Source organism: Opisthorchis viverrini, assembly GCF_000715545.1.
Source record: "Opisthorchis viverrini unplaced genomic scaffold opera_v5_16, whole genome shotgun sequence".
NCBI lineage: Eukaryota > Metazoa > Platyhelminthes > Trematoda > Opisthorchiida > Opisthorchiidae > Opisthorchis > Opisthorchis viverrini.
In genome coordinates, this window is record NW_008751672.1 from 742,393 (window position 1) to 769,134 (window position 26,742).

Genomic DNA, 26,742 nt, shown 5'->3' on the forward strand with positions numbered 1-26,742 from the left:
TCTTCGTGTATGGATATCTAGGACAGGGGGTCGTGCCTTCTGACGGCCTCGTTGTGTTCCTTTATTCGTGTGCATAGTCTCCTCCCAGTTTGTCCGACGTAGAATTTGTTGCAGTTGTTGCAATTGAGTTGGTATATCACATTGTTCTTGGTTTTGTCGGGGTTGTCCTTCGGTCTAGAGATTATTGTATCTTCGTAACGCACCACACACCAACTCCCGCTAACGGGTAAAAGTTTACGGGAAGCTCTTATATGAGTTCACCACATCAAGTTGTGCCTGGCAGAGCTGTTTCCCTTCACCATTGATATGATTGTGGAAGACTCACTCCAAGCCTCCAATGCCTGTAGGATCGTAATGATCCCAGGCAATGCAACATATCCCAACCAACTCCGTTTATTGAAACACGTGCTATCAATACCAAATCACTGACTCTCTTGCCGGAAACAAGGAAAAGCCGCATAAAACAGACGAGATCAACAAATGACGCGGCGCAAACTCTTGGAGACAGTAACTACCATCTTAACTTCCGCCTATTCATCCTGAATATTTAGTTGAAACTTCCAGAGGCAGCGTTTTCCCCGGTCGATAGCCCTGTTTGCCAAGATACAGGGTCGGAGTCATCTCGTTTAGATCTGATTTCTCCACATAAGTCATTATTGATTACCTATAACATTTCTCACAATTTACCTTGTTGTTGAACACGCGTCCGGGATTCTTCCTTCTCATCTCTGGATGCGTATGACTCTCACAGACCGTCGTTGCCAGTCGAGCAATTTTCGCCGGAATTCGTCCAACCTCCCTTATGGTATATGAAGTGGAGGTTCCCAGTTGCTCCTGTGAATAATTATTTTCCTTTACTTCCGCTATCTGCTCTCCGAGGATGATATCGCTTCCCGGATGAAAACCCATCAATTGAGATTCCCACTCTCCAAATTATTCATTGCTCCATTCGTGAGTATCTCCTCGTGTGTTCACTTCCATTCAACTTTCTCGTCCAAAAACGAATACAGACCGTGCATCGACGTGCAATCGATACAATGCAACAGGACAACGCTTAAAAGCCCCGCGTGTAACCCCTCTCTTCTGGATAGTCAACTTATGTAATCTATTCTCTCAGTAGTGTTCGAGTGTGTTGCTCATGAATCCTGTGTAGTGAATATTCCGGTCCATTCGAGGACTATTGATGAGTGCGTCCACTTGTAGCGTGAGTGGTTTGTTCGCTGTGTATTTACCACAATGACTTCTCGATATCGTACTGTATTAAGGCCAGTATTTCACTGGGCTCATTCATTTTATTTCGAACCTACCGTCTTTATGTTTGACATGTTTCAGGCGCCAGGAGACGAGGAAATTTCCCGGGTTGACTCTGTTTGCTTTCATGTCGGCGTGGATTCCTTATTGCACTTGAAAACAGTTCACTTTTCTGGAAGGTTCGTAGTTGTCTCGACTTCACCTTATCCGTCTCCTTGAAGTCTACTACAACCGATTGTTTTATCTGGACACAAACACAATCCAAGATTTCTCGGTAAGCATTGAGAGTGGTTGATCTAGGTTTTTAAACTGTTCAGCTACAGACCTCATCCGGCCATCTCTGAAGAATCAGCCTCTTCAGAGGATTGTCATCCAGCAGAACTATCGAAATTACCGGTGCAGCATGTCGGTGTATCCAGCTTACCCGTTAACACCGACGCGGACGATATCATTCCAGAAAAGGAAAGGTGTTATCATCGATGGTCTTCAATGCCACAAGCTGGCGAACTCGTCTGGATTCGATATGCTGGCAATGTTAGCTACGGACGCCTTGTGCATTGCATGCCCGAACTCAATATGTTCACTGTTCGTCCGGAAGATGGTGGTCTAACTCGGCTGGTTACTCGAGGCCTGGAGGATATACTTCCCGTGCGCAGTGAGCAGTCCATTATGTCCCCTCCAGCAGACGATGAATGGGAAACCACGACGGTTTGTGAACACTCACTTACTCGAACAAGCGAGTATTGTGAATCCATATCTGCTTATCCGCGTTCTGCCGAGTCGCTGGCCCCATTTCATTCTCCACTATTTATTGATGCTTGCGAAGGATTTTCGCCTCGGTAAGCTTGTGGACTGTATTGTGGTCCATTCTTTTTTCAACGACGGAACAGGTTTATTTGTACCATTAGTGACACGAACATAGAAAACACGTTTGCCAGTGTGGTTATGGTATTTACCAATCGCAAATGGTAGTTACTTTACAGTGTCGTTCACCGCCCCTGTTGCCTTTTTGTTTCTTCTCATAGTAGGGATGTTGCAAACAGGATTACTTTGGTTGTACATTAGTGGAACTCCGGCATTCATCCCTCTGACTTAATGTGCATGATGGTGCTTCAGCGTCAATCAAGAATACATGCCCCCTGCGTTAGGATGACTCGGTGCCTCAGGGGTTTTGGAGCGTGGTCAGTAATCAATTTAGTTGTCAGCACGGGTCATACGTAACCTGTCGAAATTGGTTGTGCTAGTTTACTGTATGTTTGGTGTCATCACATGCTGCTCTCGATCCAATCGATTACCGGAACCTGTGGTAATGTCTGGCATCACACTTAAGGTTTTGTGAAGGCACTGTACGCCCTCTGTTGTGGACCTTTACGGGCCGCAGTTCACCATGAGTTCGCCACGCCCACTGGTTCCAGACGGAACCGCCTTTTCTCCTAATTATTTTCGTTACTTACATGGCGTTTGTCTCTGACACCTCGATGGTCGAAGTATTTCCGGAGTGTTCACTCACATTGAGTTCGCCGACGATGTTACTCTTGAGTTAGATCTTACGAAAATTCACACCATTGTTATAGCCTTGATAATTCTACCACAGTTTATTATGCACTCCCCATGTCCAAAGTGTAACGCACCACTGCGTGATATCGAGCCCAAGCCTGATGCTTGCAGACCTTGGTTGTTGGTCTGTTCGCCGAGCTTGGCAATTGTATTGCAAACGTTTCACCACCCGTCGAGGTGACGTCGTCAGTGCAGGGTTGACGACGATGTCACTGATGTGAGTGACGATGTCACCTCGATTGGTGATGAAACGTTTGCAATCCAACTGGCAAGCGCGGCGAACAGACCAACAACCAAGCAGCGCACCCGAGCTACCTGCATTCCACAACATTGCTTGCAGACCTGTTGATCGAAGTTGTAATCAAAATCATCTACCCGGGCTGTAGGCGACTGGTGGAATAAAAAACTTGTTCTAGTGGACAGGGCTATCGTAATTTTTCCCATGATCGAAGGGGACGAAAGATATTATGGAAAGTTTGTAGTACTGTTTGGCCTCCAGGTTGGGGTCCACGTGACCCTCCCTGTGCTTGGCTTGAAGCGCTTAAATGTACGGCTGCCAACCGATGCCAGTGGCTTTCATACTGTTAGTCTCCCCCAGGGTGGCCCGATTGAGGGTTTGAGATGTGAACACATTGGATGTTCGTACGGCTTTATTCAAGAAAATTGCCACTGATGATTTGGGGAGGTGGGATAGCTAGCCTACTGATTATTCACATATGGAAGGTTATGAAAACAAGCCCTAACCGGGAGACTTTCAGTCGATGAGTTGGTCATCTGTGTTATACCGAATCATTTGTGAGCCTGTGGGTTACCGCTTGAAAATATTGAAACACTTACCTACACACGGGTAAGCGTCAGGATTTTCGGCTCAGAAAGCATATTAGCAACGTTAGGTATGTAACGGAGATCAATCCACTTTACGTGTGTTCCAGTCGCTTTTGATGGCAATTGATTTCGAGACCAACTAGACTGTCGCGTAGATTCTAATGGCTGTATATATTCGTTTAGAGCCCCCCGCTGTATTCTTTCAGGTTTTGTTGCCACCCCATAACGGTAATCTCAACTGATATGACGGTACCAAATTAGCTGCGAGCACATGTGTTGTCATGTGTTTTTGCTGTGCCGGTGTTAGCTATTCCCGGTTGATTTCACATACAACAGCCAATGTGATCCGATCGCCCGGCGCGCACACACAAAATTCCGAATGTCCAAAAGCCAGTTCACGGAATCGATCGATCAACATGGGGCATGATTTTATGCCTGCTGCTCTACCTGCATGTTTGCCTTCCTCCGTTAGTTGACCGTTTTCGCTTACGTAATCTGGTAGCGTGTACTCGTGAGTGTGTATGTGTACCCCTCATAAAAAACAGGGCATCAAAGTTACCGTGCACAGTGCTAGATAATGCACCCTCTCCTATGAGTTATCTCGAGTACCTATCAATTACCGTTGGTCGATTCTGGTCACTTTAGAAAATCTTAGTCCTGTACTGTGATCAGCAAACTTGTTAATAACGCGATTAACTTATTTTACTGCGGTTTTTCGGGGGGGGGGGCACCATCGTCCCCCCCAAGGGTCACCCTTAGATATTCGACAATAGGTGTTGGACCAATGTGCACGCTTGTTACCTTGCTGAACGGGATTTCTGCCATTAAATTTTTTCCCCTCAAAATACCCACGAAATTTCGACTCAGGTTCATCAGAATTTGATGTGTTCTCTTAGTTTTCGTAACTCATTGTAAAAGTATGCAATAATTTTCTGCATGTAGCTTTATCTACTACAGCGACCATCTCTAGAGAACACTAAAATCGGTCACTCAGGAAGGTGATCACCGTCTAGGGATCCGGTAATCCTAACAATGTTTCACCTTCGTATAAGAGACAACTTCTCAGCCTTGATCACATAGACCTTGGTATTTTGTGGCCCAGCCTTGATCGGCTTTTTAAGTACTGTCAAACGCCAGTGAGTGTGGCGGACATTCAACGACGGATTGATGTTACAATGAGAATGGGTGTGTGCCGTCACTTTATGTCAGTTGTTTTATTGTCAAACAATATCATTCAAGTTTTAGAGCAGTCTGCTGTGTTTTTACTCTCCAAGCGGATAATGGCATATTGATCCGTGTGTGGTGGAGGCATTCAAAGTGTCCGATCAATCTAGTTACCGTGATCGCGTCGAATTGGATGTGCTACTCTCTTAAGGTTCATTTTGTCAACTTCTCCTTAGCTCCTTCTATGCGGGCGTCAAGACCGTCGACCATGGTTTAGTCATTTTTCCAGCCCCTCTACATAACACTTCTGTCACTGTTGGTTAGGTACTGCTGGTTCGGTGACGAACAACTTGAAGCCTTCATGTATAACATGACTCGTATGGTCTTTATGTAACCATAATTACAGTCAGTCAACAGCCCGCGGTCATGAAAGTTTTCCGATAAATCAAACTGATAGGTTATCATGTGCATCTAACTAAACCCATAGACCCATACAGGTTCTGATATTTCAGTGAAGGAGTTCATGAAAGTGAATTGGGAACCATAAATGGTACACAGCCTTCTGATCAGCGTTTTCGGGTACGCATGAGCACTAGATATCCTATGTCATCTGTTTGTTCATTCTTGTGTCAAGTTGCGAGTCACGAAATCATCTGGCGGATGTAACAAATTTGGAAAATTTGTACCAGAATCAGGCGGGTACGTGAGATTTCTTATCATTGTGGAGTGGTTGTACATTGTGTAAAGGGTCGGTCTTCCAACGCAGTGGGAACTTTCAAGATTCGACCAAATACTTTATTATGAGAGTGGCTAATTTATCTTGCCATTTATGGACAGTAAGACGCACTACAAAGTGCCCCAAGTCATGACAAGAAAGTTAGTATTTGGTCTCGACTGGGTTTGTACACTCGATTGTGTCTGTTGTGGACTGCGTGGAATGGCCACTCTTCTGGAAACTTCACAGTGAACCGTAGCTGAGGCGGTTTTAGACTTGTCAAAGGAACGCTTTCCTCTCGGAATAATCGCCCACTAGATCTTGGTTGCCTGTAGCTGCCGCTTTGGGCTATTCAGGGAAGTGATTTTTCTTCATAGATAGAGGAAACTTCGCATTCTGACTTGTGACTACAGAATAAGTGCTGAGATTTTGTTCTTACTTTACTCACAGCTCGATAGGTCTTGTCTGTGACCTAGATCAAGCAGTCATAAGAGTAAGCTTTAGCTCAGGTCGACTATCGTTATGGCATTACCGTGCCGCTGATTTTGACAAATGATTCAACCTTTTTTTCACAGTCGAATGTCAACGGATGAAGGCACACCTATGGGTCCTTCTACTTCTTTCACCGGTATACATTCTACTTCGCCGGCCTCGTTCACTTTGTCTCCGACTTTGGGACACTCGGAATCCGGAGACTGTGGTTCACAGCCCCGGTTTGATGACCTCCCCTCCCAAACTCAACAAATGATCTCATCGAGCTTATTCACGACTTCAGAGTCGGGTGCACTTAGACAGCCCAGTGAATCCAGCCGTTCTTATTGGCGGATCCCATCCTCAACCGGCGTTATTGACGATTCCACTGTTGGTGCAGACAAAAGCCCTGCCGTCCGAAGGTTCAGTCAGACAGAGCAACCACTGATTGATGAAGATTCTGAACAATTAAGCAGTTCCGCAGATCAGTCCTATTCACTTCAGCTCCCTCACGACACGCCCACACTCACTACATCCTCCACGATTGTCGCCTCCGCGATCGAAGTCTTGCGTCAGTGCATTGACACTTTTGCTGCTTCAAATCGTGAGTTTACTTCTAGCTTCTGATCTACTCCTTCTGATGTTCACACTGGCCTTCTTGTTCATGCTGCTACCCTTGTTTTAAATTCTTCAGAGGCTTTGGGTGGCAATTGTTTTGTTGCTTGCCGTTTGAAAACAGTCACTTCAGTATCCTATATCCCGCTTTCTGTTTCATCTTCTTCTTAAAGTTAACAATCTATGCTCCTGGGATTTACTGTCTACAGAAACTCGAGCATCATGCGGGTGAAATGCTTTCCGGTTTTCCGTAACCAACAAGTAGCTTCTCTTGAAGAATTCCAATTCAGGGGCTCTTATCAAGTACCTAAGGTGTTAATTGGTGGAATGTGGCAGGCCCCGTCGTCTACTGTAGATTGATCTCTGATAAACCACCTATTGGGCCCAAAATGATTTACCATTAGTCCAAATGCCATCAGTCGTTGTACGGTTCTCTGCCTTAATGAATTCGTCTAACAGATGTGATGGGTGGATCACATTCCGGGAGGTTAGTCAGGGTCAGACTGTACTTTACCTCACAGCGGCCTCATAAATATAGAAAAATAATCGTCCAGCTGTAACATACTCAGTGCTAAGGTGCTATGCCACCTGAAGAAAGCATGAAGGCTGAGACACTGCCAGGATGGCCAAGCTCATTCAGGAACACTCGAGATGTGGCGTTGAGTTTGAACCATGAAACGTTTGGTCAGTAAATTCGCGTCTTAACCACTGAGTCATCTCGAGCTCAGCGACGACCTTCTGCTGGAGGATTTCGGCCTCAAAAATATCCTGAATCGTTCATGAATCACGACAAACAGCAAGGTCCTAGCAGAGCGTCATCCAGTTTCTGTTGGCCTTCTTGTACACTGCGTTATATTCGCTCATCTTGAATCCTGTTAGTTCATTAACTCAGTTCCTTGAGCGACTGGGGGGGCAACGGAGTTGAAGTCTAAGTGTATTTGTTAAAGACTGGTCAATTTTTGCCCTAAAACGCCAATGTTATTTTTCGCCAGGATTTCAGATTTCACAGACCTGCGTTTTTCTCCAACAGTGTATTTGTGAATATGATTAAAAAGTGCCCCTTCGATGCCGCATTAAGTTTCATCCACTTCTGGAGAACTAGCGAGATGTAATAGGTTGTTGGTCTGTTCGCCGAGCTTGGCAGTTGGATTGCAAACGTTTCATCACCAATCGAGGTGACATCGTCAGTGCAGGGTTGAGTGGACTAAATTCGAAAGATCACCAAGACCCTACATATTATACCCAACTTGAAGGTAGGTATGGGGAAATCGGTACCGGCAGTAACACTCTGGTCAGTTGTCCACAGCACAAAAATAACCCAAAATCTGTGGACGACTAAGTAGTTCGCCACTGATGTATGTCGAACTCCAATACAGAGAAGTCTCGGGAAAGGCACATTGTAAATCGTTCTTCTTGGATAGTGGTTTAACGGTCATTTGCAAACTAATTAGGTCCTCACAGAGTGACTGGGCTGGGTATCGTTTATGGTAGCCTTCAACCGAATATGCTGTTGCCTCGAACTACTTCCCTTGATATATCACTGTGTATAAGATTGCTGAAAGCTTTTAGACAGCCTACCGCCGGTTTCGCTCTTTTAGGAGTTCATCTGGTAGATTTAGTGTACACAGGGCATGCTGTGCTTTCCCTGCGCCGTATTTGCAATTATAGCAAGTAAAGTGCTTTCAGTTTTGAGGTAGACCGACACGGCATTTTGAATAGCCTGATGACTCTCCATCGTAAAAATCATACATTAACTTAAATTTTCGCGGTGAACGATGACATATCCAACTTTTTCATCTGTATTTCGGAGTTATTTATGGGAGTGGCTGGGGAAAAGATCTCAGAGTAATCCTAAACTGTTCAGACAGTTTGTCCACCGCGTCCATTAGAAACGCATGGCGACAGCTGCGTTTCGGTATATTCTGAACTCTGTCGATCCCAAACTGTGTGATAATGTGGGTCTCTGGACTAAAATTACACGAAAAGTATCGTTTTGGAGTGAAACTTTTAATGCCAGCGTCCGATTTTTGTCCTCTATGTTTTACAAGTTCCCTCCCGATCTGAGTAACAGAACGAGCTGGGAAGGTCACAGGATCACCATCCCAAGGTCGGCACCATGTCCTGTTTCGAAAACCCCATCTCTCTCTATCATTTAGATGTGGGCTAATTGCTGTAAAGCGTCTCACAAAGGCCTTGATGACTGTTAGATTTCGGTTGATTTAACGAACACTTTTTTATCGACCACTTGGCTGATAAGTGGGTGAATGTTGCCATTCCTCGTGGTCTCTGCAGAAGTTAACAAGTAAGCACAACAGCGTTCCGTACGAGAATTCGAACTGACCGCTCTGAGTATTTCCCACTTGTTTTCTTGTCGTTAAGTAAACTTTCTTGAGTTTTTGGCATTACTGGAAGCTAATTGGTCAGCGTCCAGATGTTATATCTCAAGGTCTGTTTACAAACTGGGAAGGGTGTGTCATTTCATTTTTGTTTCGGAGTGAGTGAGGTGAGGCCACTTGATCGCATCATAGAATTCTGCGCTAGAAAAGAACATGTTTGTAAACAGAAGCGCAAATGGATACAAGTGTGAATAATTTTCCCATCTGGGTTCAAGATTGGTCCCACGAAAAGTTTTTTTCTGCAGGCACTTCTGACCAACCAAGCTGCTCGATTTTTGTTTCGCAAGATAACGTGGAGTCATAAAACGTCCACTCACTTACATCATATCAACTTCCAAAACGGGTCCAAGATAAACATTACCGAGGGGTTAAAAAGGGGTAGTGCTAACGGTTTCTGACGCCCAGACATCTAAGGGTGACGCAGTTGCCTGCATTCCTCTGTGTAGAATAAGGGGATATGAATATTTGAGCGGCTGACAGACAGTTCCTCATCAAACGGACAATCATGCTTGTGCGTCATGATTAGCGAAGCAGCGTACGAAATTTCGCTTAAATTCGATATCCACAAAACTGTTCAAACTCGTGTACTTACTTTTGTTTTGAAGCAACGTCACCTGAGATGATAGGTTGTCTTCATGTACTGAGCAAATTTTGTGAATGGGGCACACCACATGGTGTATGTGGTTGCACCATGAGCGTCGCCTGGTCGTGAGCGCCTACAACGCGCACGGGCGTAGCTCTAAGACTGCACAGCTAAACCTCGGTCCTCGGGCTGAGGAGTGTGAACAATCTGGTTGATCCTGCCAGTAGTCATATGCTTGTCTCAGAGATTAAGCCATGCATGTCTAAGTACAAACCTTCAAACGGTGAAACCGCGAATGGCTCATTAAATCAGCTATGGTTCCTTGGGTCGTACATACTACATGGATAACTGTAGTAATTCTAGAGCTAATACATGCCACTATGCCCTGACCCGCAAGGGAACGGGTGGATTTTATTAGAACAGAACCAACCGGCGGTGACTTCGGTTGCCGTCGTTGCATTCTGTGATGACTCTGGATAACTTTACTGATCGCAGTCGGCCTTGTGTCGGCGACGGATCTTTCAAATGTCTGCCCTATCAATTTTCGATGGTAGGTGACCTGCCTACCATGGTGATAACGGGTAACGGGGAATCAGGGTTCGATTCCGGAGAGGGAGCCTGAGGAACGGCTACCACTTCCAAGGAAGACATCAGGCGCGCAAATTACCCTGCAATGGTGCGTGTGGTTCACATGTTACGGACGCATGTGGTTGGACCATGAGCGTCGCCCGGTCGTGAGTGCCTACAACGCGCACGGGCGTAGCTCTAAGACTGTACAACTAAGCCTCAGTCATCTGGCTGAGGAGTGTAAACAGGGGGGAGGCGAGATAGCCCAACGGGTTAGAGCGCGAATTTACTGACCGGAAGGTCCGCGGTTCGAACCCGACTTCTGCCTCTCAACGTCCCTTGTCTAGGGCAACCTGACAGTATCCCAGCCTTCGTGCAACCTTCGGGTGGCATGGCAGCTGGCGCCGAAAGGGTGCTACAGCTGAACGTTTTTTTTCGGTTTTTTATACAGTCGCTGAAATCCACCACGGTTAATGTATGACAGCTGATAACTAGGTAGGTTCTGTCAAACACCCTAGACGTCCAGGTATTCAACAGAAAAAGTCCGCTGAGACGGAACAACCAGTCGAACGCCCACAGAATGCCTGGACTCAATGTAACAACTCACTCCTCTGCTTTTCTCGCGTTACAGGTGATGGGACAAGACAGAAATTAGCCCACTTGCTGTTTGATCTCTTCAACATTGTGACGAACCTCCAGTGGCGTTGTTGCCGGCTTTTGGGATTTCTAAAAGTCCATCTCCCCTTGCCTACTCTTTTTTTCGTGGTGGTAATCTTAAGAACATAATTGAATAAATAGACGTACTATAGTGGGAGTGCCTCGTGTAACTGAACTATGAGGACGACACCTTATTGGTTGGTTCTATTTGCACGCACAATGAGATGTCGAGAGCTGCTCCTTTTTTGACATGCGCTTGTACAGTAGGTTTACCAGAAAGTCGTTTCACTCTTCCATCTTACGGAAGCAACCTGAGATAGGTGTCCACCTATTCTGAACTGTTCTTATCCTGCTATCCGACCTGATTTGGAAATATTTGACGTATAGATCCATTTAATCCCGGGAAACCTCGTTTAGGCTCGAACCCCTCACTACCGTTGTTCGAGTGGGGTGTCATGATACTCGAATGTTAAATGTTGTGAACAGTTATCCGAAAACTAACTGAACATTTTTGCGTTCATTCTCGGAGATTTTCATTCTCAGAGGTTCTCAAAAACGGTCGGTCATAGGTATTCAACTACTTACGAGGTCTAGTCAGGCCGTAAAATACTTCCCTGGTGTGGTCAGTCAGACCAATTCTCGCGTTTTTTCATACCATCTCCCCAGGTAAAAAGAGCTATCTTTTTCAGTCTACAAAAATACCCCCACAGTGTTGTCTTGTCAAGTGGTTCCACACTTGACGTTCTCCTGGCTTTGTTCTTGCGGCCAAGATCAGCGACAACGTCTAGTCCATTGTGTAAACCTCTGATGCCTACTATGAAAGCAGACTGATACATTCACGGTGGAGTTGTGTGGTGTTGTCACCTTCCGCCTCATAGGTTGAAACTGCAACCGGTACAACTCAGGGGAGAATAAGCTCAATACATCATACTGACTAAGCCACTGAACTGATTCCGATGAACTCCGAGGATCGAAGGCAACGCCGTGGTCGAACAAGCCGATGTCGTGTATGTGGTAGACGCGTTCAAAATAGCAGTGTAAAAATTCCCGTCCAGATCAGTACTATTTGGCCACTGAACTCAGCTCTCTGGCACGTCCGCGGACCGCAGTCAATCTGGCTATCCCGTCCCGTACTTTGCTCTGTACCCCTGCTCCATTATCACGTTATTGTCTTTCGACAGAGGTTTCGGTGTTGTTCTCCTACATCCTCAGAACGAACCTATTTTGTATATTTGCTCGTTTTTTGTCCGACAACTGCTATACCACAAAACCGACTGCAGGTATCCTGGCGAGTCTCCAACTTGGCATTGCCTGGCTTAACAATCTGATTTTCATTTCTGATGTTGAACTGGATCATACTACTCTTCACTCTACTTACTCCTCAACAGAACGCTTATCACCAACGAAAGCCACACAGGAAGCCGCTTTAAGTGCTTTGAACGAGGCTGTGAGGCTCCTACTCATAATCACTGATTACGGTAGTCAGGTTCGTTATCCGACGTACACACAGTCAATGAGCAGCTCCCCAGCATCCCCACCGCCACCATCGTTGGATACCATGAATGTATCATCGCTATCCACATCTTCGCCTTGTGACGCATACCACATATCTAACCCGAGCCCCATGTGTAAGCGCTGTGGCGTGAATCCCGCTTCCAGACCGTTTTTCTTCTCTGGTCCATTCGCCGATGCTCAGGGAGAACCGGGATGTGATATCCTTTCAGATCTACCACATGGGGAGCTGCGTTTCTATCCTGCCACTACTAGTTCCACTCAACTGACACCTGAACATGAACCATCTAACAATCAGCGACGATCATCTGCACCGCTGGCTTCCGCAACTGGATTCACTACGCACACTATGCCGACCGGCCGGGGACATAGCGAGGTTGGTGAACGGGTCTTCTCTTGTTTCTTGCTTTTCACTTTCATCTGGGGCTTCACATGTGCTAGCACTGTGTCATACTTTAGTGGTCTACCCGCCGTCCATACGATAATTTGGACGTTCGTTGACGAAATAGAATGCACTAATAGGACTCTGTTCATGAAAACATGCACCAGTGTTTGTCGTACTTTTATTTCATCGTCCATGCTAGCTGGGAACAAAGCTCCACCGAAGATCAGGAAAGTAGATGCGACTCTTCATAGCTGTAGTCAGTGTCCCATGGAATCAACTCGAGGGTGTGGTTTCAGCCCCGTGGTCTGTGGTGAGCATCTCAAGACTCCTTGCTATCAGATCCACTCTTTAGCCTCAGCATTTATCGGTTCGTTCGGCTACAGCGTTGGCACTTAGTGACCAAGTTTTGTTGATGAGCTGTGCACATCTTTTAACGGACTCTGATTGAGGATTTTGTAGATATACCCAGACATTTCCGCTATAGACGTAAATAATTTCACAACCGCCTGTGTTCACGTGTGTTTGACGGCTAATGGGTAAATATCTATGCAAAGCCCTAATGCTTCATTTCACTAAAAGTAGTTGAAGCGCTTGAAAGCGCAATTTCATAATTTTTGTAGCTTTTCCGATCGACCCAACTCGCATGCGCGCATCAATGTGCTTTCTGCCATTTATAAACGTTGAGTGCCGTTCAGTCACATATCTGAGTGGAATGTATGTCATGTGAAGCAGAGCGCATAGCCACAGGTTCAATTCTTGAAATGTTAATCGAACAGGAGGATGGAAGTATTGCCAAGGAATTCTAGTTGGGGAATTTCCGATCGGGATGATGAAGTCAACTCCACTTAACAGACGTACTGATGGCAAACTCGGTGTCTAAGATGTGGGGTCCCAGAGGGTATGGCAGTGCTGCTTGTCTACAAAGTAGGTGTGTAATCCAGTCGAAATATATTTTATGCTACGTTCACTTCTATAAACTGAGTCGGTGATGGATTGAGCGGACGAAATAGATTCAGAGGTTGGGCCAAAGTGGTGATCTATCCTACCGGATTGGAAGACCACTCCATCTAGATTAAATTGCCGTCAGAACTCCTTACTTAATCTAGATACACAGTAATGCCTAGCTTCTCTTCTAGAAGTCAATGTGTGGACGGAATAAAACCAGACAGAATTGACACATTGCTCATATCAATTGATTTATTTGAGTTCAGATGTTCATTGCACCTAAAGCACAATTCTGCAAAGAGATAAAACGAAAAGCTGTGACCGTCCAGGAGTTACTTCTTTCAGGAAAAGTGATCACACTGAACAGTCCGTGATGTGGATAAAGTGGCCTCTTCCCTTGTTACTTGAGTCGCTTTCTGTGCACTGTTATTCACTTCATTTCTGACCAGAAAACGTCATATTTCTAGAAACTTGTTTATTCCAGCGGGATGTCCGCTACTGAGAGGAATGAAACTCATCTGTCGGCCTCTCGTCAATTCAGAACGATCCAAAACTAATTTCACCCCAAAAAATTGTATTCAGCTATCATTAGACCTTTAACGCGCAACTTAGTCTTGAAAAAGCCTCAAGGCAAAATCCACCTCTATAGGTACACCTAATTCCTGGAGACGATAGCCGTTATTCCGTCCAGATTAGTCCACGGGCTCAACGAAGCCAGTGAATTGAAAATGATGCATTTTTCAAAAAAAAAAAAACAATTAAAAGTTGCGTTACTCCTCTGAAACAACTAATGAGCTGACCGATCGACTGTACACGTTGTTTAGGTACGCGAACAACTGATACACATATATGCCACCTCTTGGTCCATTTTTAAGGTACATAACCGTCCACAACAAGCATCCTCTTCGATTTCATCCCTGTTTTCTATTTTCCCAACTTCAACGGGTAGTTTTTCTCGAACTGGTATTAAGGTAACGTATTCATGTGTGCGTGGTACGGTGCTTCTTGTCCACAAGCCTGTTTCCGTCCTGATTCAGAATAATTTTTGTTACTCTTACCAACCATTACAAGTACTTTTTGGGTTTTTCCCACCCATGAGTCACCGCTTATTTCAGCTTCACCGAATCTCATCACAGCATGTGACACCTCCAAGTGCATGATCAGATGTAACGTTTTTTTTTCATGCTACAAGCTTCTCCACTTCAACCGATAGTTAATAAGTCGCAGCGTAATTTTGCGCAACCAAATATCTATTCTCCAACTACCTTGGGGGAGATACGATAACTTGCCAATAATACTTGTCCGCTGGGTCTTGCCAGCGCCGTCCTAGCATACTGCGATTCATGCATATACCGTTGGATCACATGACTTTGTTGTTCACGTCCGTAAGACTCAAGATAGCTCAGTAGTTAGGACGCGAACTTACCGCCCGGAAGATCCGTGGTCCGAACCCAACCTCAGCATCTTGACTACTCCTGTCTCGGTTGGTATCGCAGCTATTCGGCAAAACGGTGTTACGGCTGGATTGCCATAAGACTCGTCGAGTAGATGGACACCAAGTAGCCTCGTTCGTCATTATTCCGGTTCCCCTTGTGGCTGTGTGACACTCACGGGCGTCATACAATTTCGCAACTCAATTCGCTTCTTTGTATCGTCATTGTCATTCATTTGGCTCTGGGTAGTCCTATGTTGTCGGATCGCCGTTGGATTGGCCCGCTTATATGTCGTGGGCTTATACTGTGAAATGACAATCCTGCTTTTAGCATGACCAGAAACCTTTCACTTTTTGTTCGATTCTGATGTTGAACCGCGTACTGCCCGTGTTACTTTCTACCCTCTGGTGTTGCATTTTCTACCGACTGACGCTAGCTTTAGATTTCGGATCGTCAATTCATATTTACTATTTCCTAAATACGTCAAAGGATCGTGTCTTGAGCCTTGATATTTCGCTCAGCCTTAGTTGATAATGTGGCGAAGAAAAACAACAACCCGGGGAACAGAACGAGCATTTTTTCACCTGATTTGTTTCGGCTATTGCGCAAATTCCGGGCCGGCAATCCGCGTGATGCGGCATTCGAACGGTTTTTATAGGTGGTTAATAGTTCCGCTCCCGCAAGCACACTTTGGTTGGACGTGGTCACGTACCCGATTGTGAACTAATTATGGACATACTACAACCAGCTGACTCGTTGTGCGGCCTTGCTTTGTCCTATTTATTTTTTTCGACGAACATGCAATGTTAGATGTTGGGAAAATCGTTTTCTCACGTTTGAGGCTATCTAAATGTGGTGTATAATCCATCGCATCTCCTGCTCCATGGACCGCCGTCATTCTGGTGTACACTTTGCAATCTTGTGTCCAGCAGGCGATTCTCTCCGTATCTACAGTGTTGATGATCTCGTTTTTAATTACATTGGACAAATTTATTTGTTTCTGGCGCACCCTTTTGAGTGACTGATCCTCCAGCTACTAGTGGACGAAATGCGCGTCTCCAGGGCGGATAAAAAAGTAATAATAAAATAAGATGATCGTTAGCTGTAAAANTTCGGTGCCTAGGTGCCATGCCACCCGAAGGAAGCACGAGGGCTGGGATACTGTTAGGTTGCCCAGTAGGACTCGACAGGCGCTGAGCGAGTTCGAACCACGGACCTTCCGGTCAGTAAATTCGCGCTCTAACCGCTGAGCTATCTCGTCCTTCTACAATGAGGAAGGTGCACTCTATTCGTACCCACCTGAAACACGAATGGACAACACTTTTAACGTCTTTGTCGCCTTCTGCTTGTGAAAAGGTGGTTTATAATTTTCATGAGCTTCACTGTTTACACTCAACTGTCTGTGGTAATGGGCAGTGCAAATTGGATTTTTTTCCATTCCACTCTTTTTCTTTTGGATGATCTCCAATCCATGTAATCCCATCTATTTTCAGACGACTCTCAGTAGATACTTCAAAGATTGGATCACTGAAAGATATCCCACTGACATTACTCATCCAACCCAATCTTTGGACACTCGTGCTGATAGTCCATTGGATCCTCAGGTGCCTATAGCTTTGAGAGCTCTCAAAAGGGTGTGCTTGAGTGCAGATGATCCCATGTGTTTAGATCTCACCGACCTCCTGCGCAAGTTGACCTCCGTCCTCTTGGCCCTTGCGGAGGAGCCCGTACACTCAGACGCCACAATGCCGGTCACGACATCGGTCGGCGAACCAGTGGTTCGCAGGTATACCTCAGTTGGGACACAGTCCGGCCTTGGAGATGGTCGGGAGACGCCACAGCTGTTGTCCAAAATCGGAGTGGCACGTGCGACCGAAAAGTACGCCGACGATGAACACGAAGGAGCAGCACGGACGCAAATTAGCAGTGCGAGATCCTCCGGTGCTCCTAGCAATCCCCTCACTCACAGTGCATCCGAGATCAACAAGTCTGGATTCAATCCGCCTGTGGATCATGTGAGCGGCTCTTATCACACCACTTCCTTGTGTCAATTTCAAGCATATTGTTTGCTAGTTCTTTACTGGTCATTTGGGTTTCATTACTAACGAAACACCATGATTTTTTTATTCGGTTCAAGGGTTTTATGTGTCCGGTAGGTTTCCAGTCACGTGTGTCGCTACCAATAATCGGAATTGACTTTTAAACACATTTTTTTAGGATAGGGCTTTGATCTGTGGTTTCAGGGATCCAGCAACAAGTATGTAGTCCATCTAAATCCAGTGCTCCAAAGTACTGCTCCTGGAAAGTTATCCTAAAGAGCCGGATTGTCGTAACGTGAAGATCGATTTTTGATAGCCGATTTCGTCAACCGCACCATTTGTTTTCTACGAAGAACAGCGAATTGAAGTGGATAATAAACAGCTGGGTCCAGCAGAATCGAGGCCACCTCCGCAACGGATAGCAGGGGTCCCTCTTGATCATTTTGCATCCTTAAAGCAGCCTCACGAACCATTAAAAAGTGTCGTTTTAAGTCTTTTGCTGTTGAAACAACGTGTGCATACAATTTTCAAGATGGACGTAACAGCGTCCTTGCAGGGATTTGAACGCGAGTCGGCGAAATCGAAGTTCGCGATGTTAACCACTCGCTATGCAAGGCCACACTAATCCACGAATTTAGCTTTTTCCGTTTCTTCCCTGTTTTCTTGACCAACTAGATTTCGAAAACACTCCCGACAATGGTCCACACCGCGGGGTCTGTGACCCAAAGCGAGATACAACGTTCAACCGTACCTACTTTATCTGTTTTCGGTGGCCAGTCCTATTCCAGTGATGCTCTGCCTAGTCACTCATTTGTGAGTCGTGTTGACCCGAGTACCGCGTCACGTAGCATGCAACCAACGCTGTCTCACACTCGTATTCACCCAAACCATAGGAAACAACGCACCATGTCTGAAACAGCACACTCAACTTCCGGTTTATCGTTCGTGTCGACAGCGGGCACGGTTCTGGGTAGGTCAGATGTGAAAAAATGCCGTAAGGTTTACGGGATCGAACATCGTGACCAGTGGTGTAATCAGTGTCGTTGGAAAAAGGCCTGCCGTCGCTTCCCTGATGCTTCGCCGATTGCAGTGACCTCCTCACCTTCATCCTTCACATCCACGCCACCTTTGGGGCCGACTGTCAGCACACACACACACTTGGTCCCATCCGAGGCCACACACACCACTGAAGGTTCAACAGATACGTCTACTTCACTCCAATCGGTGGAAGACAAAGCTCCCACTGTCATCGAGCCGGTTCCAGTTTCCTGTGAAACCGACGTATCACTAGGGTCGCCATTTCAGCCGTAGCTGTTTTATCGGACAGTTACGCATCCGAGTGATTTGAGTTTCCCATGCGAAACTTATTCCACCTACCGGTGCCGGACCACCCTGATGTTTCCTCGAACACCTCACTCCGTGCATCATTTACTCGCCCCCCCCCGTTTTGCCCATCGTTCCAAGCGCTTTCATTGACAGTGAATTCATGGCATTTTTACCACCAGGTATAACTGTCCACATTACTTTCTCATTTTTTTTATCACGCCATTAAGTCATTCGGATTGTTTTTGTTATTTTGTGCACCATGCAGATTGCTCTTTGTTTTTTGGGCTTATCATGATGATTTCCGACTCATCACGCAATGTCCGAATTCTCTCAAGGTCATCTCCCATTGGACATTCCATTGTTGCCCGAAACCTCATCGTTTTTCTACAGTTTGACATCCTTTCTAACCGTCTATTTTCTACACGCCATCCTTTTCAATTTCTCTATCAATGCCCCTCACCCACCCAACCAACCATTTTTCGGTGCGTCGCGTGCCTGTGCTTGAAATCTCTTGTCATTTATTAATCCCGTGTTTTTGTTGGCTCATCCATATTTAAAATCCCATGAGATCCGAGTGTTTTCCACTTCATACCGATGAGCAATGTGATGTGCCTTTTGTTCGACTGATAATGTTCATGAACCGGGACTTACCTTTCCCACACACGTGTCCAACATGCAGATGATACACGTTACTATACCATAGTCTTTCATTCACCTTTTTCGTCCGTTTCCTACCGGTTTTTGTTTGACTGTTTTGTCTAAGGAGTCCTCGATCGATTTTCAAATACACAAACACACACATCCATGGTATATTTTCCCGCAGATTTCTAACAGACGTTTTAATTTTGTGGTTTCATGTGCACGCTTCCCAGTCATGCTGTTTGACTGCGTGATCAACTCCTTCTATTGGCTATGCATTTCACTCATTCCCGTCTTGCCTCTTTCTTTGACTAGTTCATGGGCCACAATCCATGCTAGTATGCTTTCCTATCCTCTTCGCACCAAGGAGTCTGTCGCTCTCAATGTTACTGGATCCCACGCAACTTCTACCGTCATCCAACCTCCCGGTTTCTCCGCCAGATCGTCATCCTTATCATGTCATTTTCTACGCAACTTGTTTTTTCTTTGACCGCCAAGCGCGGTTTGCAATCCTGCTCATCCCGTATCATCTTGGTTGATTTTTTGAGGGTGATTTTTTACAGGCTTTTCTATGTCCTCGCCAGACTTATCTCCTGAGCAACTGTGATAGCTCAACAAGTCTTCCCTCCTTTGTGTTTTTTTTTCTCTACTGCATTCATGCAAACTCCCAGATCGTTTGAATTGACAGCACTACATACACGCGCGCGCGCCAGTTCATCTTGTAGTGTTTTTAGAGCAAAAGATTTCATACAGAGTGTCGAACGCATTGGTTTTCTCGATGAACTTGTTGGTTTCTGGCGCACTGTTCCGACACGTCTTTTTTGGAGACCGTAATATTGTCAAATCCTGTTTTGACACAAGTTTGGTCGGTTTCGGGATTGAGTCATACGAAGCTTTTGGTAATTAATCAGGTGGCTGTTGATCTACCAGTATTTATACACATTACCATCACCTTTTGTGGGACTTACCCGATGTGTGTAGGTGGCATCAGTCTAATCCGTGTTCCTCTCCAGGTTCACCTAACGAGTTCCAACTGGATGAGGCTTTTTCAGGAAAATCTTCACTAGAACACGTGTGTATGTTAACGTATTGTGGGTTAACATAGCTGGGATGCAGTCATTAACGCACTACCCGCATTTGCGGGACGCTAGCGCTCATATTGTACCAATTGTGAATCCCCAACGGGTGACTTGGGGAAAGCTTGCTTTGGTTTATAGCGGTGGTTGCAGTCGAAGTGGTTCTTTTTGGACAGCTCCTGGCATGTGTGCGCGCGGAACGTGCACTACCATACTGGAAAATTAATCGATTAGCGGTTGACATCATCATCAACATTGTTTCACGTGGTCATTCATAAGCTGCTCGATGGTTCTCATTGACCTACTGATCACACTCCTTTTGGTTTACGTCCGAGTTACGACAACATATCCGGATCCGAGCAAATTGTTCGTGCTGTCTCACGTACGTGCGGGTATCCTGTGGTTCAGCCACCGGTGACATGCAAGCCCGTGTCGAACGCCAGCCAACCAACGAAGCTTGACTTCAACATTCACTTATCTAGATGACTGATAATACAGCTTCCTCGGAAACAAACACTGAATGATCCTATTTACTGGCAGTTACCGGACGCAGAATGAATGCATCTGATGATGGAGATGACTGAATTGAGTAGCCGAAAGTGTCGAGGCGTGCACCAACCAAACATGTAGGGTAACCGGATATCATAGTGAAAGTGCTCGCGACTGTATGATCTGTCAAATGAGACTGCCTGAGGGTAGCCTTTATCGTGGAACATTAAAGTGTCGATGTGGCTATCGAAAGACGGGTCGACGTACCCTCAGATATGACATCTAGTAAGCCCTTACCGAGGCATAACGGAGTAGAAATTCATGGGCTTTAAGTTCACTTTTACTACCATCAGCTTCACGTTCGGCCTGCTGTAAACTTTGTTCCTCACACAACAGTGGAGCGGCTTATTGGTGGGATCTATGAAACAGCAGGATGGATTGTGTCTTTGCATGCGCTTTGAGAAATTGGAAAGTTCGTTTATTAAAACAACCAATCAGCTACTGATTTATTTGGTCATCAAACAATGTTTCCTCCAACAACAGGTTGGAAGCCAACAGCTTAGGATCAGTTTGATTTCCGGCCGAGTGGGACTTACGAACCACGCTTAGTTTTCCAGCTAGCCTTCCACAGCATCTAACCATCTTATATAGAACTGTAACGCGGGGCGAGGTGGACCAAGTGGTTAGAGCGCGAATTTACTGACCGGAAGGTCCGTGGTTCGAACCCGACCTCTGTCACTCGACTTCCCCTGTCTAGGCCTGGGCAACTTGGCAGTATTCCAGCCCTCGTGCCTCCTTCGTGTGGCATGGCAGCTAGGCACCGAAAGGGTGCTACAGCTGGGCGATTATTATTATTAACGCGGAATATAATTTGATCAAGCAGGGGGATCCGTTATTAGTGACATTACTCATTTGAAGGAGCGAGGACTCTGCCACAGCAACTGAAGTCCGTTTCATGACCATTCAGTGCTTACAGAACAGGTGTGGTCTGTCTTCCGACTAATTCGAAAAATACTGGAACCGACCGGTAATTAAGTCGTCGGCAAACAATCAGTGGATAAATCGATAGTTTTTTCTGCGCAACCCAACCACGAAACTTCTAATCGGTTGGAGATACTTATAACCGGTCAGAAACTCGCCTAGCTAACCACATTTTTCTTGGATTACTTAAGAAGTGTAGTAACTGGAGAGGCACAAATGTGAGTGTGGGTTTCTATCGTGTACCCTCAGCTGGCTACATTCGGCCTGGTCGTTCTGTTGATGAGGACCTGTTAAAACAATCTATGTATCTGACGTTACATCCGGTGGGCAGACCATTTATTTCTTTGTCTAGTTTGGTTAGCCCTGTATTTCAAGGCGACTGGTGTAACCACGAGTTGGTAATATTTGTCACAGTAACATCTAGTCTACCCGCTTCGAACCCATCGGTGACCTGAGAATCCTGCTTTAACCGCTGCAATCCGAAGAGCGTATGAGCCCCGGAAAAACTCACCAGTTTCCAGAGGGTTCTGAGCTATGAGCTTCGCCCTGCTTTTCACTAGCTCGGATCTTTGAAGTGCTCCATGGCTGTCCGCTAAAAATATGTCCGTCGGTACCACAGAATCTACTTTAGAGCGAAAGTTCCAATTTTTTACTCACGCGCGTCTACCGTCCCAAAAGGCATGCCGTTATTAAACTAAATTAATCTAATCACTTGATTCTATCCAATTACACTTCTGTTCAAATGAACGGGGGATATTATCGTGATGAAACGCCTGTTGAAGCAAATGGTCATAACAACTCCATCCCACGAATTCTAGCGGACAGCGAGTGTGTTTTGCCGCTGAGCACTAGAACTGTCTTTCTCCTCCGCTACACTGTTCTCAAATTTGTCTAGAGCCTCCACTTCCGAATTCTACTGTCTGGGTTACTATAACCACATTGTTGTACGCGGTCCAGTCACTGGTCGGCGAGTATATTGTGTGCGGAGCGGCACGAGACGGGCGAGTCCAACACTGAACGGCATTCCTTTCTGGCCGTCATTTTCTACTGTGACCCATATCGCTAATTTTGACATTTTCGGTGCTACGGCAGTTAGGTTATGCTAACCGCACGATTTATCACACCACCGGTTCATCCACGGAAAAAATCTTAGTGCCAAGTTCAGAGTAATGCCACATCAACAGGTTGCACGACAATATAAAATCGATACCAACACAACTCTTTGATAAAAAAAACCTCCCCTGAACAGGCCGTTTCCCCTTTCCTCCAGGTGAATTTCAATCGCGAATTTGTTTTATTGCAGCAGTGAATTGCGTAAGGGTTTTTCTTTTCACTTAGTTATCTAAAGTTAAGCAAGAATGGCTTTCAGCATTGGACAAATCCTCTGGTCCATATGGTACTGATTCTGTTCTGATCCATCTAATTTCCATAAGTACATCTGACTTTGCTTCATGGTGGATTGCATTGAGCCTTTTAGCATCACTTCAGTACTTAACTTTGTTCCGTCGTTCCAAATTACTCTCAGCTCGAACGATTTCATCATGTAGAATGTCTCACGATTAACCAAAGAAATCCAGCAAATCAGGCGTGATTACACGCCAATACCAGCTTTTACGAACAGAAGCTGCACCTTGACATGGCGGTCGGACTTGAGTGTTGCAATGATTCTGTGAGCCATACTGGCTGGAACTCCATTCCACAATGTGCAACCATGCCAAGAAGGCGAAGTGGGAGCACCAAGACGAATGGCCACTAGCTTCCGTAATACGAGGCAGTCAGTAGATGAAGTCATGCCGACCAGCGTTTCCACATTTACGGAAGCGACGATGATTCGACACGGCCGGTGTACATGTGGAATTTTTGAAAAGCCCAATTAGGGGTCAGAATGCACCTGCTACAGACATTAGCATCAGGAGTGAGACATCGGTGCCCAATTCTCTCGGGCTAGGCCAGTCCCGTGCAGTCAGGCTACTCAGTCATCGGCTTCTAGCCGGATTCCCCAAGAATATTATACTACCTACTGCTTTGTGGGTCCGAATTTTTAGTCAAGAGTTCAAGGCCAAATATCCCAAACAAAACTTCCTCGGCATGATAACCTGGAGCTACAATTCGCCCGTACAGCTCCTCATCCACCTATACCCTCTCACCAGTCTTCATAGGGTCCGCTGTGCTCAATCCAAATGCTAGTCTCCTAATCACTGTTCAGTGTGTGAACTTTAGTCCAGTATACTTAAACCAAAATACTCCCTTATTGAACTCAGAAGAACTTATCCACATTGCAAACTTCAGTGCCCGTACTGTCTGTCAAATTTGGCAACAGGAATCTTTTGTTGAAACTTTGCACTCCCCTCCTGTCGCTCTGTGTTGTTTGTCTCCGAAACACGCACAGAAGACCCTACGTCACCTCGAGCTGCCCAGGATAAACTCATGTGTCACATTTTACTCTTTCAGTACCTGGCTACCATCAGGATGCAATGGTTGCGGCATCTTCGGCATGGGAGTTGCACTCAGCCACAGGTACAAAACACTTGACCGGATCCCAATAAACATTTGTCTCCACAAAGTACGATGATCGTGTTCATGTGATACCAGGTCGATGCGGCAAACGTTGTATACTTGTCGCTTAAGCATGCAGCCCGACAGATTACACCTCCGAAGCTGAGGAATATGTTTTTAATTGGATCTGTCAGGGATTCTTCAGCTTTCAGGAACATATTTATAATAATCCTATCGGGTGATATGAACGCTCAAGTTGGGCGACCAAACCCTGAAAACTCACGGTTGGGTAGGAGATACGTATTCGATGCTCAGCTTACGGATTATGGAGAGCGACCGTTTCAGCGAGTCGTTTGCTGAACATCGTCTGTTCCTGGCTGGTGGGGACTTTCGTCACCAGCCCACATCGGATTCGCTGGAGACCACTAACGGGAAACCAGCCATGAACTCAGTTAGGAATTGGGGTAGTCCTTCCCTCTGGAAATACGCAACCTGACTCCGATAGCGCCATTGTGTAGGCTCTGTTACCAGTTCTGTTTCCCGAAACAGAGCAAACTAGTCCATCAACTTCAGTGAGTTTCAGCTACTCAACTATAACAAGTCGACAGGGCTAGTATGCTAATGCAAGCACGCAACCACACCGATGACGAAGCTCAATTGAAAGATGAGTGAGAATGGAAGAAGTTAGGCTCTCAGCTTTTAGGACTGTTTGTACAAGCCATCCAACTCGACCAAATGAACACTGGGGAATCCTTCGTGAGCATTCTAACCACCTTACCGCAGAAGATTTGAGACGAAAGCGCTTCGAATGTACTTCCAACCTTCAAAAAAGGCGCGAGAGCGTCGGTCGGGAAACATCTTTACCTTAGTCTGGTAGTTGTCGCTCTCTGGTATTATTTTGCGTAGGCTGATCGGTTATGGACAGAGACATTCGTGATAGCCAAACCGGTTTCCACCCTGACCATACCTTTACTTTGAGAGGTTCTCGAAAAACGCCACTCTTTTAAAACTTGAAGGACGATGAGAACACCTATATAAATGTCCCCTCGTACGGGACCTATTCTCTAAAAGGGATTCGGTCCAGTTTGTGATGGCTGTGTATGCGACAATCACTCGGTCACATCTGTACTTTATCAAATTCGCCCCAACTCTCCACATGTACTACTCGCCAAAACGTAATAATTTCGAATGATACCGAGTTCCGCTGCAATCTCAAAGTTCCGGTAGGGATGGTCCAACTATTGATTTCTTCGTAATCTATACCCATGCCCTACATGCTCATCTGGTGAATGGCTGCCTTATCTTCAGCTTTCGTAACACTGGACACTGAGTTACGCGCTGTTGTAGTCCTATCTTCTGTTTATAACTCACTATCAGCCTGTGCGACTGAACAGAATACGCCAAACGCTCCGAAGATGCAATTGGGCACTTCGTACTGTCACTTGGATGACGTAAAATTGTAGTTTAATATGGTTCCGTTTTTTCAATTTTTTTTATTGATTTGGCATACGGAAATCACAAGACAAGTGCACGTGCATCGCTTGGCGGGTTTTTTGGTGCATGCCAAGGTGGAGAATAACTCGGCCATAGTGCCGTGGCCTTGGAGGCATTGCAAGTCAGACAAATGCAACTGGTCGTGTGTAGGTCGATACGGTGAGAGATGGACACATTTATGGGTCTAACGACAACAGAGGGGTCTGGATATTGAATACGTAACGCACATCGGACACCAAAGAACGGGGTGCGGTACAACGTAACCCCTCTTCCCGCAGTGGAGGGGGACAACAGATCGGTGGGAACTGTTTGGTCGCATCCCGTCCACCACTTCATGTGATTCCGTCTGCCGCAAGTCGTCTTCTTACCACTTTTCCGCCCTAAAAAGACCCAACCCTCTCTATCCAATACAGTACAATCGACCAATAGTGTAGGAGTATCTGTGACCCAATCGGCTACGTAAGTTTCCGTACCTACCAATCGCCGGCCGATCCCTCCCTATGGTGTAATTGCTAGTTATTGTGGGCATCCTTTTAAGTTTTTACAATTGATTGAATACAAATCGAGTGCAGCGTTATTTGGGTCCACCATTGTGTCTCTTGATTTGTGCGTTTCTGAGACCAGTTGATAGTCAGATGCGACCACCGCGTATGCGTGTGTGTTAGCTGTGTGTGCATGTATGTGTGATTGTGTGCGTACTCTGACTAGGCTTATCTTCGCTTGATGTTTGTTGGCTTTGATGCGTCGTTGTTGAGATTATCGTTTGAGCTTGGGACACTACGCCCACCAAAGTGTGCAGCAAGCCCAAGACAGATAGACGGGACTGTGGCTCCATCACCACGGTTGGTGCAATTCGGTTGTGCTGATTTCTGGTGCTTCAGGGCACGCCCGTTCCACGTCTGACTTAACTCCTGACCGAAACGTACGAACACCATCGAAGTTGATTTGATGACTTGATTCAAGTGCGTGGAATGCAATGGCTAGATCGCGTTCAATTTTTCCATACATGATTGGATTTGTTGAAGGGAAGCGCTCATGTCTTTTGTGCTCTGTGATTCGCACGTGAAGTTGCCGGAGTGTCAGGTATATGTATTTGGCCGAACATTATGCACAGGGAATTAGGTAG

At 45.9% G+C, this 26,742-nt stretch overlaps 2 protein-coding genes across 2 annotated transcripts; one reads left to right on the forward strand and one right to left on the reverse strand.

The window, feature by feature from the left end:
• Window positions 1-1,236: 1,236 nt before the first annotated feature.
• Window positions 1,237-19,843, forward strand: T265_12800 (hypothetical protein; the record flags this gene model as incomplete). The annotated part of the gene is given in 7 exon segments (XM_009165578.1): window positions 1,237-1,430; window positions 1,439-1,525; window positions 1,569-2,090; window positions 6,088-6,587; window positions 12,190-12,689; window positions 16,570-17,091; window positions 17,791-19,843. Coding segments are annotated over 7 exon segments (2,961 nt in total).
• Window positions 17,388-17,588, reverse strand: T265_01470 (hypothetical protein; the record flags this gene model as incomplete). Its single annotated transcript, XM_009165511.1, has 1 exon — window positions 17,388-17,588. One exon carries the CDS (start codon window positions 17,586-17,588, stop codon window positions 17,388-17,390), a length of 201 nt encoding a protein of 66 aa, XP_009163775.1.
• Window positions 19,844-26,742: the final 6,899 nt, after the last annotated feature.